Below are 14,831 nucleotides of genomic sequence, written 5' to 3'. Positions count from 1 at the left end.
TAAATCTGTTATTTGGTCTGATGAGTCCAAATGTGTGATTTTAAGGCACACTTAACCAGCATGGCTACCACAGCATTCTGCAGCGATAGGCCATCCCAGCTGGTTGGCACTTAGTGGGACTATCATTTATTTTTCAACAGGACAATGACCCAACACACCTCCAGGCTGTGTAAGGGCTATTTGACCAAGAAAGAGAGTGATGGCGTGCTGCATCAGATGACCTGGCCTCCATAATCACCCGACCTCAACCCAATTGAGATGGTTTGGGATGAGTTGGACCGCAGAGTGAAGGAAAAGCAGCCAACATGTGCTCAGCATATGTGGGAACTCCTTCAAGACTTCTGGAAAAGCATTCCTCGTGAAGTTGGTTGAGAGAACGCCAAGAGTGTGCAAAGCTGTCAAGGCAAAGGGTGGCTACTTTGAAGAATCTCAAATATATTTTGATTTGTTTAACACTTTTTTGGTTATATGATTCCATTTGTGTTATTTCATAGTTTTGATGTTTTCACTATTATTATACAATGTATAATAATAGTAAAAATAAAGAAAAACCCTTGAATGAGTAGGTCCCCAAACTTTTGACTGGTACTGTATATTTTTTGCAATATCAATATTTTACAGCATCTTCTTACAACAATACTAAAATGTACTGGGGTTATGTCATGTGAGGTTGCCATGCTACAGTACATGCTTCTCCTGTTAAGGATAATAATAGCCTGCATCCCAAATTGCACTCTATTCCATTTTTTTTTGTGTGTATTACGTTTGACCAGGGCCAATGAGGCCCAAAAGTAGTGCACCATATAGGGGATAGGATGTAATTTGGGACACAGGCATAATGACCCGTTTCCGTCATCTAGATGCAGCGTGGTTGGTTCAGACAGCCAGTCTGGAGGGAGAGAAGGCGCCTAGGGTGTCGTTTACTAAAACAACAAGCTCTATTATTTATTGTCCAACAACAACAGAAGACAGACGTCAGTCACCAGCTGCATGGTCTGCTGCCATTTTATTTTAGTCCAGGTTCTTCTCAAATGTTGCCATGATGTCACTCTGCATTGTCATGTCAATGACACCAGACATCTGAGGAAGAAAAGGTAAGACGTTTTATTACAGTCTGGATAAAACTACAACAAGGAACAGAAGAATGACCCGCACAATAAAACAAAAAGTGAAGGAAAGGAACGTACAGCCTCTCGTCTGCGTCGCTCCTGTTCTCTCCTGCGGGCCATCTCCCTCTCTCCGTCTACAGAGGTCTGGGTAGTGAAGGGCGGAGGTGGGGTTGAGGCAGCCGCTGGAGGCTCCTCTTTCAGGGGCTCTGGAGCTCTAGGAGGCTGAGGCTCCACGATTGCCTCCGTCGGCATGGGGATCTCTGCTGCCGGAGTTCTACATGGAAGGTGCTCTTGTTCCGCAGCTCTAGGTGGCACTGGTACTGCCACTGGCAACGATACTGGCATGGTTAGGCTGAAAATACAACACTTTTAGCTGGCTCATCAGGTACCACTCACATATTAATAGAGATCTACTTTATTGGAGGAGTTTGGGTGAAGCAGCATTACCTACAAGACACACAACTGATAAGACAAAAACAAATAAAAAATGATTGGCTGGATGAATAAGTACCTGCTGTTCCCTGAAGCCTTCATCTGCATCCTCTTTAGAGTGAGAGCTCTCTCTCTCTCCTCCTTCTCAATGGCTGCCCTGCGGAACTTATCAAAGCTCTCCTTTGAAGACTTCACCGTGGAGGGAGTGGAAATGGCTATCTTCCCCAAACTAGCCCAGGAGTCTGCGTTCTTCAGGACAATATCCTACACAGGATAGTTTCACAAATGAAGTGTCACATTTTTTTTTGACAAATACAAATGCCTCCGATGGGCATGCATACAGTATATTTGAAGTAATTCATTGTGCTAGTGCTATGTTTCAGTTACATTACCTTACCTTTTTGGCAGGTGTGCTTTTTCCATCTGCAGTGGGTTTATTAGCTGGATGAGAGAGGATGGTGTTTCCAACATCAAACACAACATCAGAGTGTCTGGGATCTGGGGAGGTCCATTAAAAATATGTTTTCATTTGTAATTTATTTGCAGACATTTCCATACACAAAAACATTTCCACACCCACACACAGTTCTGCTTACAAGGCTGTTTCTGCAGAATCTTGGAGTGGGTCTCCCCCAGTGCTTCAGAGAGCCTCCAGTCATCCTTCACTGGCTGTAATGGGCTGTCTTGTAGAGGGGACAGCACTGGGCACGGCTGCTGCTATCGCAAAGTGAGATTTAGAGTATTATACCTCCATTACCACTTCCAGGGCTAAGGCCAATGCTATTTCACACAATCAACCGGCTGTCTCCACCCCTGAAAGATTTGGCCAATGAAAAACACATTTCAATTGCAACACAAAGCACTCTGTAGACTCGTATCGATTCTAATTAAATTACCGTCAAAGAAAATATACCAATCAACTCTTGCAATATTTATAAAATGCCAAGAACGGAGACATTTATTTAAAAAGTGTTTTAATCTAACGTCACAATTCATCTATCAACAACAGGAAGATGAGAGCATACCTCATATCTGCTATCAGCAGCCTGTAGTAAAACTGCAGGAGGAGAGGTCAGATGGGTCAGCAGCACAGACAGACCTGAGACAGGAGAAAAACAAAGCAGGGCCTTATTCTCCACACAGACAGACACAAACACTATGGATGAAAGCCGGCAGGCAGGCAGTTGAGGAACAGGATGAGACACGCAGCCAGGGCTACAGCGATGGTGACATGGCATCTAACACTGTAAACAACGAGGCAAAACAACATCTACAGGCAACACACAGACCTTAGCAGCTATGGGTTGGGAAGCATGCAGCACGCAGTGGAGGGGACATGCTAAAAGCTAGGGGGGTTGCTAAGCTGACTGAAGAGCCCTTACCTTCCTGTTGTGCCCTATCAGGTGGCCCAGTTTTCACCTCCTGTGTCTGGGCTAGTGATCGACACCGAGGAGAAGGGAGGAGTGCTAGGGGAGAGGGAGGGGTTTGGCGGGAACAGAGCAGGCTGGAGGGAGGTGCGTGTGTGAGTGCAGCTGTTGTGTTGAGTGGGTCTGTGGGCAGAGTAAGAGTGGGGTCACAGGAATAAGGGGGAGTGAGAGAGGGAGTAGTGGGGCTCTCAGATGGGACCAGCAGGTCCTGCTGTTGTTGGGGCTGACTGTCAGTGAGCTGCAGGGGGGCCACCCTGTTTTTGCGAGGTAGTGGTGCTGCTTTGGCACTTGGTCTTGAAGGCTGCGGAGGCAGGCGGCTGTGTAAGGCTGAGAAGGAAGGAAGAGGGGAGATTCAATAGAAATAGTGAGTAAAGGTTGTAGGCATCTGTCCCTAATCGGACCTCCTGATTAAACTAAAAACGTCACATCCCATGAGACATAGCAACACGGCCCAGCGAAATGACCAGGCAATCCAGCTTTTTCCATCTCTAATCCAAACAATACAAGCTTTTCATTATGTGATTTCCACAAGGGCCTCGGTCCAGTCTTAGAGACTTTCCATGGGCTTAAAACCTACTGTTTTACAGGGGAAATTGTATTTCCATAGATAGGGCTGACACTACGGATTTGTCAACAACCTTTAAAAATGTAATAACCAAAAGACAGTGTTACAGAACTTGAGTTCCTTGATAGCCAACACACTAACACAGAATGTCAAGGCGACAAACGTTTGCTACCTGGGGGAGACGTGAGTAGCTCTAGAGGAGGCAGGTCTTTTGTTACTACTGCTGGGACTAGCGAGGCAGAGGCAGGCGGGGGCTGGCTGGTCTGGAGAGAGGACTCCGACACTGGGTCTTTCTTAGCAGATTTCTTCTTTTTGAAATTCTGTTTGACGGGGGGGGGGGGGGGGGGGGGGGGGGGGGGGGGGGGGGCTTACAATTTATAATGAAAACACTGTAGTTCCAAGTATATTAATCCAAATAGAAGGTATAACCCATGTGAACTAGACCACTGGGTTAGAGGAAGTAGGGGCTGTTAGATATTTACCTTGATCTTGAACTTGTGTAGAGTGTCTTTGAATTTCTTTTTCTTCTCAGATTTCTTTACTGAAAGACATGCGCAATAGTAATTCAATTTATCCACAGTTGGATAAATAAAAACATCTTTACTTACCTTTAAATAATACTAAAAACAATTCCACTGATCTACTCTGAAATCACTACTTTCACACGCAGTTTTCAGTAAAAACTAAAGTTGTGGTTGCAAGCTAATGTGTCTAGTAGGATTGAACTGTTTGACGATGCGATACAAATTCAAAGAAAAACCATTTAACCGTAAAATGTAAAATTGTCTATCAAAATTTATTTATTTGAAACTCTAGGTGTTCGACCACCAAGACACATACATTTAAAATTCTACCCATATGAGGTACAAATGGAACAAACAAAAAAACATTTGCAATGGCTACAAAATGAAGCAGTGTAGGAGAAATCCTACCCCATCAAGCTCTGCATTAGCGTTACAATCTGTCGAGTACTTCAAATACAAATCTGATGTACGTGTATTATGCTTATATTGCTCCATACAAAATCTTGCAAAAACCAAAACCTGAGTACAATCAATTGGTGAACAGAGATGAGTGCCGCTGTCTAAAGTGAGGACCAGCTTTGACTCTGCAACGGTTCAGAGAGTATTGTGGGATTCTGTGTTTTACATTATAGCCATTACCATATATTATTGATTAAATATTATCTGATGTTGGCTGTGTGAATTATCTGCATTTGTGCACTTGAGCATCATCATGAGATTAAACAACTGCTTGCTACATCTACTTGCCTGTTTGTGTGTGAGACAAGAACTGAGTAACATGGTGTGACCTGCATGTTGCAAAACTGTAGATAACAGTCCAGCAGATGCTTTGTCTTTGTGTTTGTATGTAACAATATTGAGCACATGGTGTGACTTGCTGTATCTTACAAAGTTGTGTTTCAGCAGGCATAGGGAGGGGTGGTCATCACGAGGTTTAACTGATATGGAAAAATACTGAACAACACAATAGCAGGAACTGAACAACTGTTATAACTAGGCTGCGATACCAGAACAGTAAGAATCTATACATCGACGGAGGGAGGACTCCAAGAAGCGCCACGAGGCGGGGACCCGCCTGAGCGCCTGCAATAGGCTGAGCAAGTTTAAACCCCGCCCAGCCTCTACTGTGATAGGCCAACAGACGGGTTGGAACTATGTCCATCACAGTATAAGAACACTGTTTACATACATCCTGTCAGTTCTCTGTTCTGCCCTGCGTGGTATTACAGTGAGCCCATATATACGAAAGTTGCATTTGCCATTTATTTCTTAGCTAATAAAAAATACATAGTATACAATCACTCATTGTTATATTTATCCTGATACCAGATTTGAATTTACGCAACTCTAACAGTATGGAGGGTGAGATGAGAGGGGGGTTGAAGGGTATTGTAATGCTGTCTGGTACTTCTCGAACCGTATTCATCTGATTTTTGCGATGTTTATAGAAGATGTATAGCGGTAGGAGTGTAAATAAGATCTTTGGCTTATAAATAGCACTTGGCCTGTATGGGCTGTTTTTAAGAACTGGTCCCAATTCTTAATTTACTTCAGATTTGCACGGCAGCAGTCTGGTGCCCGCTGGATTAATGACATTTGGCACAGGAATCTGGCTGGCCTCATTTCAAACTAAGCACCATTTGTTTGCATTAAAACAATAACATACAAATAAATACAGCACTGTAATAATCAAAAGATAGACTTTTGTGACAGTTCACTGCTCTCTGTAGTACAGACTAAGTGCACGAATAGATAAATAAAATTAAAAAAATACACCCAATGAACGAACATACAAAAATATGAAACGATAACACACTAATATTTCTTCAAGTATTTTGGTTTTGCCAGCAGGTGAAAAGGTTCTGTGCTACAGAGGCTAGAGTCCTTGTGAGTATTTAGCCATATCGTATTCTCTCACTCCATTAGTGTACAGCGAGTGGGGGGAGTGTGCCCTTGCAGGAAAGCAGGGTGGATATGTGTGTGTGTGTGTGTGGGGGGGGGGGGGGGGGGTAGTGCTTAGTGCTGAGGTGAACAGCTAACCTGATTCAGAGTCACTGCTATCAGAAGTGCTAGAATCACTACTACTGCTGCTGGAGCGGTCAGAGCCGGAGGAGGAAGAGCTGCTGCTCTCACTGAGACGGGACAGCCGGGCCAAGTCTGGGACAGGAGGAGCTATAGGGGGCTCATCTGGAGGGAAACAGAGGGACAATGGTCACGTGTAGGACAACAGAGAGAAAGACAGAGACGAGCACTGCACAATTGCGTTACTCACTATTGGACAGCAGAGAAAACAGAAGAACCCGTTTCCCCTGGACAACAAGGCCACTAAGTCAGACATACTGGTCCTTACTACCACAGCTTCAGAGTTCACTTACTTGTTGCCTTTTTCTTCTTGGCCAGTGAGCTCGGCTCGTCGGTAATACTCTGGCGAGGTTTCTCTGCATCCTGCTCCTTCACAGTCTGCATCTCTCCTTTGGCTTTCACCAGCTTATTCACTGGAAGAATAGGGGAAATAATGACATTTGAGCCTAGTAAAGTCCTTGGTCAGGAGTACAGAGATACATGTGCAATGACCAACCCGCAAGGAACCAAGAAAAGAAGGTGTGCACTGCAATTACTCACGGTTGGGTTTCTTGGGTCGTTTCCTGAAGCAGGTCGTGACGAAGCTCTCCAGGGCCCTGAGTGTGGAGGGCTTGAGGGTCTCAAAGTCGATCTCTATCTCCTCAGGGTTGGCGTCACGGAGCGAGGCCTCCCTGCCCTGGATGATGTTCACCACCTTGCCCAGCTTGTCCCCCGGCAGTTTGTTGATGTCCAGGCTCAGCTGCCTCTTCTCACCGTACAACATGGGCACCGCTAGCACCTCGTCCTCCTCAGACTCATAGGGCACCACAGGGAGAGCCATCTTCCTCCTCTTGCCGTGCCTTTCGAGAGAGGTAAAAAGACATTCAGGAACACTTTGTAGGCCAATGAAAGTTAGTAAAATAATAACAGGCCACTGGCAACATGAAAGTCAATCCTTTGAATTGGTAAAAAAAAAAATGTGGTTCCACTGGGGAGGGAGATTATAATTTATCATCAACAACGACTTGGTCATTTACACAGATGATGTTCCCTTGTTAATGCACTTCTTCTGTATTTTGGGTTTCCTCAAGTCTTCATGCTTCGGTCTTCTACTCATTTCCTTTTTTCTTCTCTCCTTTGATTTCTCCTTCTTTGGTTTGAGCAGGGGCTCCTGGGTGAGTCTCTGCAGCTGATCGTGCACCGCTTTCAACTGAGGAGAAGAAGAGTGGAGGGGGCATCAGTTAGATACACAGTAGTAGGTAACAGAACAGTGACGTCAGCATGGCCAGGTACAATGACAGCAGCAGGTGACGGCATACCTGTTCCTCTAGCTTAGCCAACCGTAGAGCTCTAGCCTCTTCTTCCTCCTCAGAGTCTGAGGAGGACTCGGACTCTGAGGAGCTCTCGCCGGTACTGCTGCCTGTGCTGGAGCTCTCAGGCCCATCTCCTCTCCCTTTGTCCCTGTGGTGACCGTGGTGTCCTGGCCCACCCGCCCTCCTCACCGGCTCATCTGGAAGCTTGAGCCAGCGCTCCTCAAACACATCCTGGTGGGTAGGGCCACAATTCATCTAGTCAAACATTCTCACCAACCATCCATCTTCATATTTAGGGACGCAAACTGGTGACTTTTGTTTTGCACTGTAACATATGAAAACTGCGTGTGAAGTCCAAGAAAATGTGCTTATTTTCAGAGTAGTGTTGTCCTAAAACCAACATTTGACTAATGAAGCGATATCACAATACAGAGTAGTATCGTGATACCACAGGGATTCATTCATGTCTGCACACCCCAGCCCGCCATCACACAATTACATTTTAAAACTGGAGATGCGCAGAAACAGAGGACAGAGAGAAGCAGGCGTGAGCAATGGTTGGTAGGGGATGCAGCTGGCTGATCACAGCGGTCACACGTGACATTGGATAGAGCACATATCTAACATCACGGTCTGAATTTGCGCGCCCCCCCCCCCCCCCCCTTCAGATCTACACGATTTACGTGGCTGGCCCATTTTAAGATCAAATGCATGCCTGCATATTGTAATATCGTTATTGCATTGCAATTCATTTAGACAACTTCTACAGACAAGACTGGTTGAAAACACGGGCAATCATACCTGGAGTTTTCTTGCCATAATAACAACCTCATGGGTGGGTGGGTTGTATTTGTAACAGTTGGAGAACATGAGTCTGAAATCAGCAGCAAAATCCTGGGCATCCATGTATTCACGTTCAACCATTTTTTTCTGTGAAAAAACACGTACGTCTTCAGCATCATCACAAATACTGTCATCTTCAATAGTGAGAGAGAACAAGAGACAAGATATTGATTGGCCAATGTAACCCTGGCAGATACTAAGTGGCCTCTCTCGTTCAACACAGGTTTAGTGTAACACGGCCATCTAACCCGTATGGTGCCCAGGTCCATGGGCTGCATGATGACGTTGTGGTAGTCGTGTAGACCCAGGGCCTCCGTATCCACCGGCTTGTAGAAGGGCCAGGTGTAGGCCGCATGCCTCTTGGTGAACATCTCCTTCAGGATGCAGTTACAGAAGCGGAGCTGATCCGAGAGCTTACTATTCTGTCTCTGGTGGTAATCAGGCAGGTCTTTCCTGGGGGGTTTGATGGGCCGACCACTGCCCCGCCTGGAGAACAGCTTACAGGGCGTCGAGCCGTCGACGACGGGGGACGACTCGCAGCTGGTGATGGGAGAAGAGGCTGTCATGGCGCCTGCTTTTCTCTTCACACCCTTCTCGATCTGAAACGATGTGAACACAACAGAGAAGGGTAGAAATGCATTCACAAAATACAGACTAAACCGTTTGCACAAACTTCAAAAAGGTGATGGGTCATGTTTAAGCATTATAGAAGTTAAATCTCCGCTGTTGAAATAAAAATGTTAGTCTAAAAGAAATGTGAGATCATGTATACATAATTTTTATAGTGGAGCTCTAGTATATAAATTGCCTGGCTGGGCTGATGAGACAGTGGATTGTGCAGTCAGATGGAACAGAGTAAACAGGCATTTTAATGTCATAGATTTAGCAGGTGGTAACTTGTGGAATAGACACCGGCTGGAAAGCGGTTTTAACCAAATTGGCATTGAGAATTAGAACCACCCGTTGTATAAAATATATAATGTACATATAGTGAGGTAATTGTGAAGAGGTACTGACTTTGGCTGCTATCTGAGAGGAGAGCTGGGCAGCAGGGGGGATGGTGTGGTGGGCCTCAAGAGGGATGACCGTCACCGTCTGCTGGAACACCACCTCAGACACAGGGGACTGGGGCCTCAGCTTTATCATACCTACAAAGAGGACATTAAGAAGTCAGAATGTAGACATTGGAATACATGAAAGATAGTACGGTTGCATCCCAAATGGCAACCTATTCCCTTTTGTAGTACACTACTTTTGACCAAAGCCCAACAGCCCTGGTCAAAAGTAGTGCACAATAAAAGCGAATAGGGTGCCACCCATTTGGGAAGCATACAATGCTTGTGTAAGATTAAGCCGCTGGAGAGGCTGTGTAGCTTACCAGCAGAGGACTTCCTCCCACCCTTCACTGGGGTCTTGGTTGTGATGGCAGATATCTCAGTCTCCTCCGGGGGCATCTCAGCCACTCTCTGTAGGAAGATCTTCTCCAAGGCCTGGGCCATCAGAACTATGTCATCTCCAGGCTGAAAACATGTTGAATAACAATTATTGAGCATTCACTGAATGGGAGAGTATGTAGGCTGACACTATGTGTGTGGTGAGTAAATACAATATGATTATGACATTTCAACCTTTTTTTTTTTTCTTTACCCGATTATATACATAGCAGTTGGTGAACAGTTTGTTGAAGTCTTCTATGCATTCCATCGCTTTCCAGTAATAATTATTCTGAAGACGCTTCTTAATGGTGCTCAAGTCCATTGGCGTCTTGATAATTGTATAGTAATCCTAAAAACAGAAAAAAGAACGGAAAAAATCATTCATAAGAGGTCGTGATGGCTGTGCATGGAGGAAATGTAAAAAATGACCAAGTACTAAAATGAAAAACATTTGATAATTACATTTCAGTAAGTTAAGATGCGCTTATCAGCTAGCAACTTATAGTCAGCGCATTCAACTTAGTTAAGTAGGGAAAAACTCCATATCAGACATTGCAAGTAACAAAAAGTGAGAGACTCACTGGAATGTGCAGTCCGACAGCATCCACAGGCGTCCTGAAAGGCCAGGAGAAGTTGTGTCTCCACAGGACCTTGACCACCATCTCCAGGTACTGCAGCTGGTTTGTGATGCGGCCGGGCTTCTTGGGATTGTTGAACTCCGGGGGAGGAGGGTTCACGCCTCCCAACATGGACATTGGGGGACATACGGCGTCTGTCATCGTGGTGCAGTCCAAAGGTCGGTAGACACGGGGTAGGAGTTCAGAGCGGCACTTGTTTCCTGTAGCTCAGCTCTCACACATATTCCTCCAAGACCACTGAAAGAGAGGGGTGGTTTTCAGCACGGATGTGTTTTGTTTCCTCCCTGCACTAGATAACTGCACAATTGTGTGACAAAAAAAATGTTGTCACACTGCCATGCGAGTTGCTGAACTGACTGTTTAATTAGCACAGGAAGGCTTTTGCCCTGCAAGTCCAATAGGTTAGTGGTTTTCAAACCTCTCCTCTGGGACCCCCACCCGTTCCATGCATTTGATCTATTCCAGAGCTAGCTCACCTGATTCAACTAATTATCAAGCCCTTGAGTGGGTGAAACAGGCGAGCTAGTTCAGAGCTCAAACAAAATTGTCTAGGGATCCCCAAGGAAAGTTGAGAACCGCTGCAATAGGTAATCTAGTCACTGCCATATCATACACCAGTGTGTGTCCATAGACCGAAACCAATCTGCCTTTTTGGTACTATTTTGTGCAGGGGACGAAAAAACAAAAAAAAACATAAGTAACATTAGTAACAAGGGGTTTTGATAAATAAAATTTAGAGCAAAACACGACTACAAAAAGCAACCAATTTAAAGCTGCAATGTGTCACCTTTTGGACAATCCAACCAAATTCACATAGAAAGGTGTGTTGTAGATCCATCATGATCATTGAAAGCAAGTCTAAGGAGTAGTAGATCTGGTCTATGAGCGCTATTTCTATGCTTCCTTTTGGTTTAGTACACCAGCGGTTTCGACAGTACAATGATTCTCTACACTACACTTGCTGGTTTTGTCACAAACTGAAATTAGGCCAAATTTTAGCAACCAGGAAATGGCGGAGCCATTTCTGCATCTGGCATCTTTAACCCTATGCAATTCAGAACTGCTGGTTTCTACTGCCATCTACTGGAACTATGCATTGTTGGCCACAGTCAACATTACAATTCTGGTGTCCAATGTGGCATCTGAAGCACCAAACTCGCTTACCTCATATCTGTCAGAGGAACATGGCTTGAAAAACAAGACCGGAAATAATTTGACCAATTCTCTGCAAAGCACCTCTGTGAGCTGCGCTTTCCTCGCTACCATCAACTAAAACAGTTAAATTAGTTTTATGAAAAGTATGATTGTATCAATTGACACTACAAAGCATGCGAACTGATGAACTTTCAAAATATCAATGTTTTCAGTCAAACATTTTTGCAATTAGTTACACTCAAGAAGCAACTTTCTAGGCATCAACCCATGAAAAAGCATTAGGCCTATTTTCTCTTCAGTGTCCCAAAAGTAGAAAATAATCACTAAGTTCAAGGTTTTGCTTCACAGTGCCAACATTATATTCCAGGACAATCGCTACTACATATTTTTATGATGGGTCAACCCCTTGGTATTCCATTCAAAACAGCTTCATAAAATACCTAAATACATAAGAAATTACTTCCATAACATATGAACAAACTACATGGTCCATAATAAGGTTAACTATAGGCGCCATCTCGCTGGGAAATGCCCAGTCAGTAAAAGACAAGGTTTCTGGCGTAGGCTGAGGACCTTTACTGTAACATAAAGCAGTGAAATTCAAACTAGGTGATAGCTCACACACACACACAAAAAAATTGTGCTGGCACAGATGGATGCCTTTGTCACCTACTTAACCCATCAAGAATTCTGCTATCTTCAAAGTGCGTATTCAATTAGCTTGGACTTTTGCCGATACCCAATCAAAGAATTTACATTACAAGTTATATTGATCTTCTAGGCAGTTTATTTTCATTAAATACATTGGATTGTTACAGAGAAAACATCATTTGTCCTCCCAAGTACAACATACAAAACCTGTATCAACAAAGAAAATAAACACTCATAACAAAACTCAAATCAGTTTCCAATTAACGTTACAGAATCTAAGAGGTAGTATCTATCTTATTTAAAAAAATATATACACGACACTAATACTTAACAAAACATTTGAGGTGTGAAAGTCAAGGACTTAATGGAAAGAAAAATAATGTCATAATTGTTTTATTTACTAGAACCTAACGTTACACATTAATGGGTGTATTACATGTGATGGATGGTATGGGTGCGTGTCATTATTAAAAGCTGTTGTTTACTCGGTCCGTGCTATCCGGGATACTTTGAGACGTCCCTAACCACTGAAGTTGCAATGTACAATGGTTTAAGGTAAGGTTATGGTTGGAAAGTACCTGGTGCCAGATGAGGAAAGTATTATCATTCGAAATATTGCCTATCACTAGTAGCACAATATCACCAAGTAAAATTCAGAGTAAGTCCTTCACTTAGCGAATGAAGGTAATTCTGACTGTGTGTTAACAAAGGTTAGGGTATGGACGTCCCAAGGATCCCAGATAGGACCGAGAAACAATGCGTCACTGCCATTTCTGACTGCCGATTGCCTGCCCTCTACTGGTAGAGATGATAGTAACTAGTTAGCTGGCATCGTTAGCCATCAAACTAGAAGGGGGGGGTAATTTAATACAAATATAGCTAGTAGGCTACAACAATGATGATCAGACCAGTTAACGTTAGTAACTAGCAATAAACAATCGTTAGTTCTGTTAGTTCGTTTGCGCCCATCGTCGGTCAACTCCACGTTGAATGCATCATTCAAGCTTAGTCGACCAAAATGTGGTGTCCAGTAGCGCGTGAACTAGAGAATGTTAGCCTAGATTAGCAAGATAGCTGACGCGGAATTCGTACCAAAACACGAACGCTTTTCCCAGCCAACATCAAATTCTACATTAGGGCTCTACCGTTTATGTTTGAATCCTAAACCTAGTTCAGATTATTGTACCGCATGTGACACAAGCTAACCTTAGCAATAACAGTATACAGTAACGTTAGTAGCTAACGTTAGTGAAACATGTTAGCTAGCTAGTTTGACGGAACAAATGGTGACAGGAAACGGATCTGTCTAAAGGCCACCACACAAAAAGTAGGTCAACCTCTCAAATGAAACAGCTCTCCCCGCCACACACACACAAGCCTTCCGTTTCAACGTTATGAGATACAATAAAGTAACCAGCTGATTAAATGCAATGTGTTGGATATCGAGCCCTGAACTCTTTACACATTTACCTCTCCGTCTCTGGCACAAGATTGTTTTTACTGCCGAACTGAGACAGACGCTCTTTGCCGACCGTGTTCTGCTGGAAGGATGCCCAATGAGACTTTCGCAGATGATGCGGTGGATAAAAACGGTGCTATTCTTTGCCTTTTAACGAATAAAAACACAATACAAGGTTTAAACAATATTAAGTACGTTGAAAACCAGTCTTCAATGGCGCACGTCTCTATGGGCAACCGCCTCATATTTATACACTTCAGTTCAGAAGTCGATCGGTGATTGGTCAAACCAGTTCACGTGCTACATTCAGTTCTTGATTTATTCTATAGCGTGGGACAGGATTTAGTTTTACTTAAACACAAATATCCTACTAACATCAAACATCGGTTCACCGTAAGCTCACCGACATTCACGTCCTTTTTTCAATGTAGTAACCTAGATAGTTTGACAGCTACAGAGGCATTCGTTTAAAAAAAAATCACGGGTAACCCAGGGTATTTTTCAAAATGCAACACAACTGGTCAAACCACATCACATGACCATTCTAGAACCTTCGGTTGATGTGTGAGTAGGACATGTCCTCTAAACAATCAATTTCTTTCGAACATTATACAAAAATGCGTTTCTAATCCCTGTTTAATCGATATGGTGCCCGTCCTAAAGAAAGCGTTCAACCAAACGGTGTAGTTCAGCTGAGAAACATGTTGGAAAAGCTTTTCGAGTAGGGTTAGGGAATTCCGTCAAAATACGCATGCGTACTCTTTGGCTCTGCGATTGGCTCAACAATTGGAGTTTAACGGACGTCATGTCTAGCCATGTTGTTAGCCCAGCTGACACATAATTGATTTGAGCTCAGTGGTAAAATGCTGTCAAAGAGTTGATGATTTACTACATTCCAAACTTCTCTGATACTTTGTCGTCGTGGGAGGGATATGGTAAACTAGCCGCTAAACTTGAGTGGCAGTCTGTTTGTGCTATCATTCATCGTATGCCATTTTTTTTATATTTTAAATATATTTATTTCACCTTTATTTAACGAGGTAGGCAAGTTGAGAACAAATTCCCATTTACAATTGCGACCTGGCCAAGATAAAGCAAAGCAGTTCGACACATACAACAACACAGAGTTACACATGGAGTAAAACAAACATACAGTCAATAATACAGTAGAAAAATAAGTCTATATACAATGTGAGCAAATGAGGTGAGATAAGGGAG

General features: G+C 43.7%; 1 protein-coding gene across 3 annotated transcripts; it reads right to left on the bottom strand.

Annotated features, from left to right (window-relative positions):
• Nucleotides 1-975: 975 nt before the first annotated feature.
• Nucleotides 976-14,346, bottom strand: LOC110521713 (bromodomain testis-specific protein). Of its 3 annotated transcripts, XM_036968792.1 has the most exons (22): nt 14,017-14,346; nt 13,625-13,760; nt 10,292-10,585; nt 9,922-10,059; nt 9,653-9,794; nt 9,292-9,422; nt 8,523-8,873; nt 8,233-8,361; nt 7,438-7,662; nt 7,156-7,328; nt 6,680-6,978; nt 6,433-6,552; nt 6,098-6,244; nt 4,016-4,074; nt 3,706-3,853; nt 2,924-3,295; nt 2,567-2,640; nt 2,138-2,258; nt 1,939-2,039; nt 1,621-1,805; nt 1,188-1,461; nt 976-1,080 (listed from the first exon to the last, which is right to left on the bottom strand). In XM_036968792.1, exons 3-22 carry the CDS (start codon nt 10,487-10,489, stop codon nt 1,012-1,014), a joined length of 3,456 nt encoding a protein of 1,151 aa, XP_036824687.1. In that variant the 5' UTR covers nt 10,490-10,585; nt 13,625-13,760; nt 14,017-14,346; the 3' UTR covers nt 976-1,011. The 3 variants fall into 3 exon arrangements, with proteins under 3 accessions (XP_036824687.1, XP_021455183.2, XP_021455184.2); XM_021599508.2 differs by lacking the exon at nt 13,625-13,760; XM_021599509.2 differs by lacking the exon at nt 14,017-14,346 and having other exon boundaries at nt 2,138-2,255; nt 13,625-13,992.
• Between the last annotated feature and the right edge of the window lie 485 nt (nt 14,347-14,831).

Source organism: Oncorhynchus mykiss, chromosome 30 (genome assembly GCF_013265735.2).
Source record: "Oncorhynchus mykiss isolate Arlee chromosome 30, USDA_OmykA_1.1, whole genome shotgun sequence".
NCBI lineage: Eukaryota > Metazoa > Chordata > Actinopteri > Salmoniformes > Salmonidae > Oncorhynchus > Oncorhynchus mykiss.
Note: the sequence above shows the minus strand (reverse complement) of the source record. Positions and strands in the feature narration are given on the sequence as shown.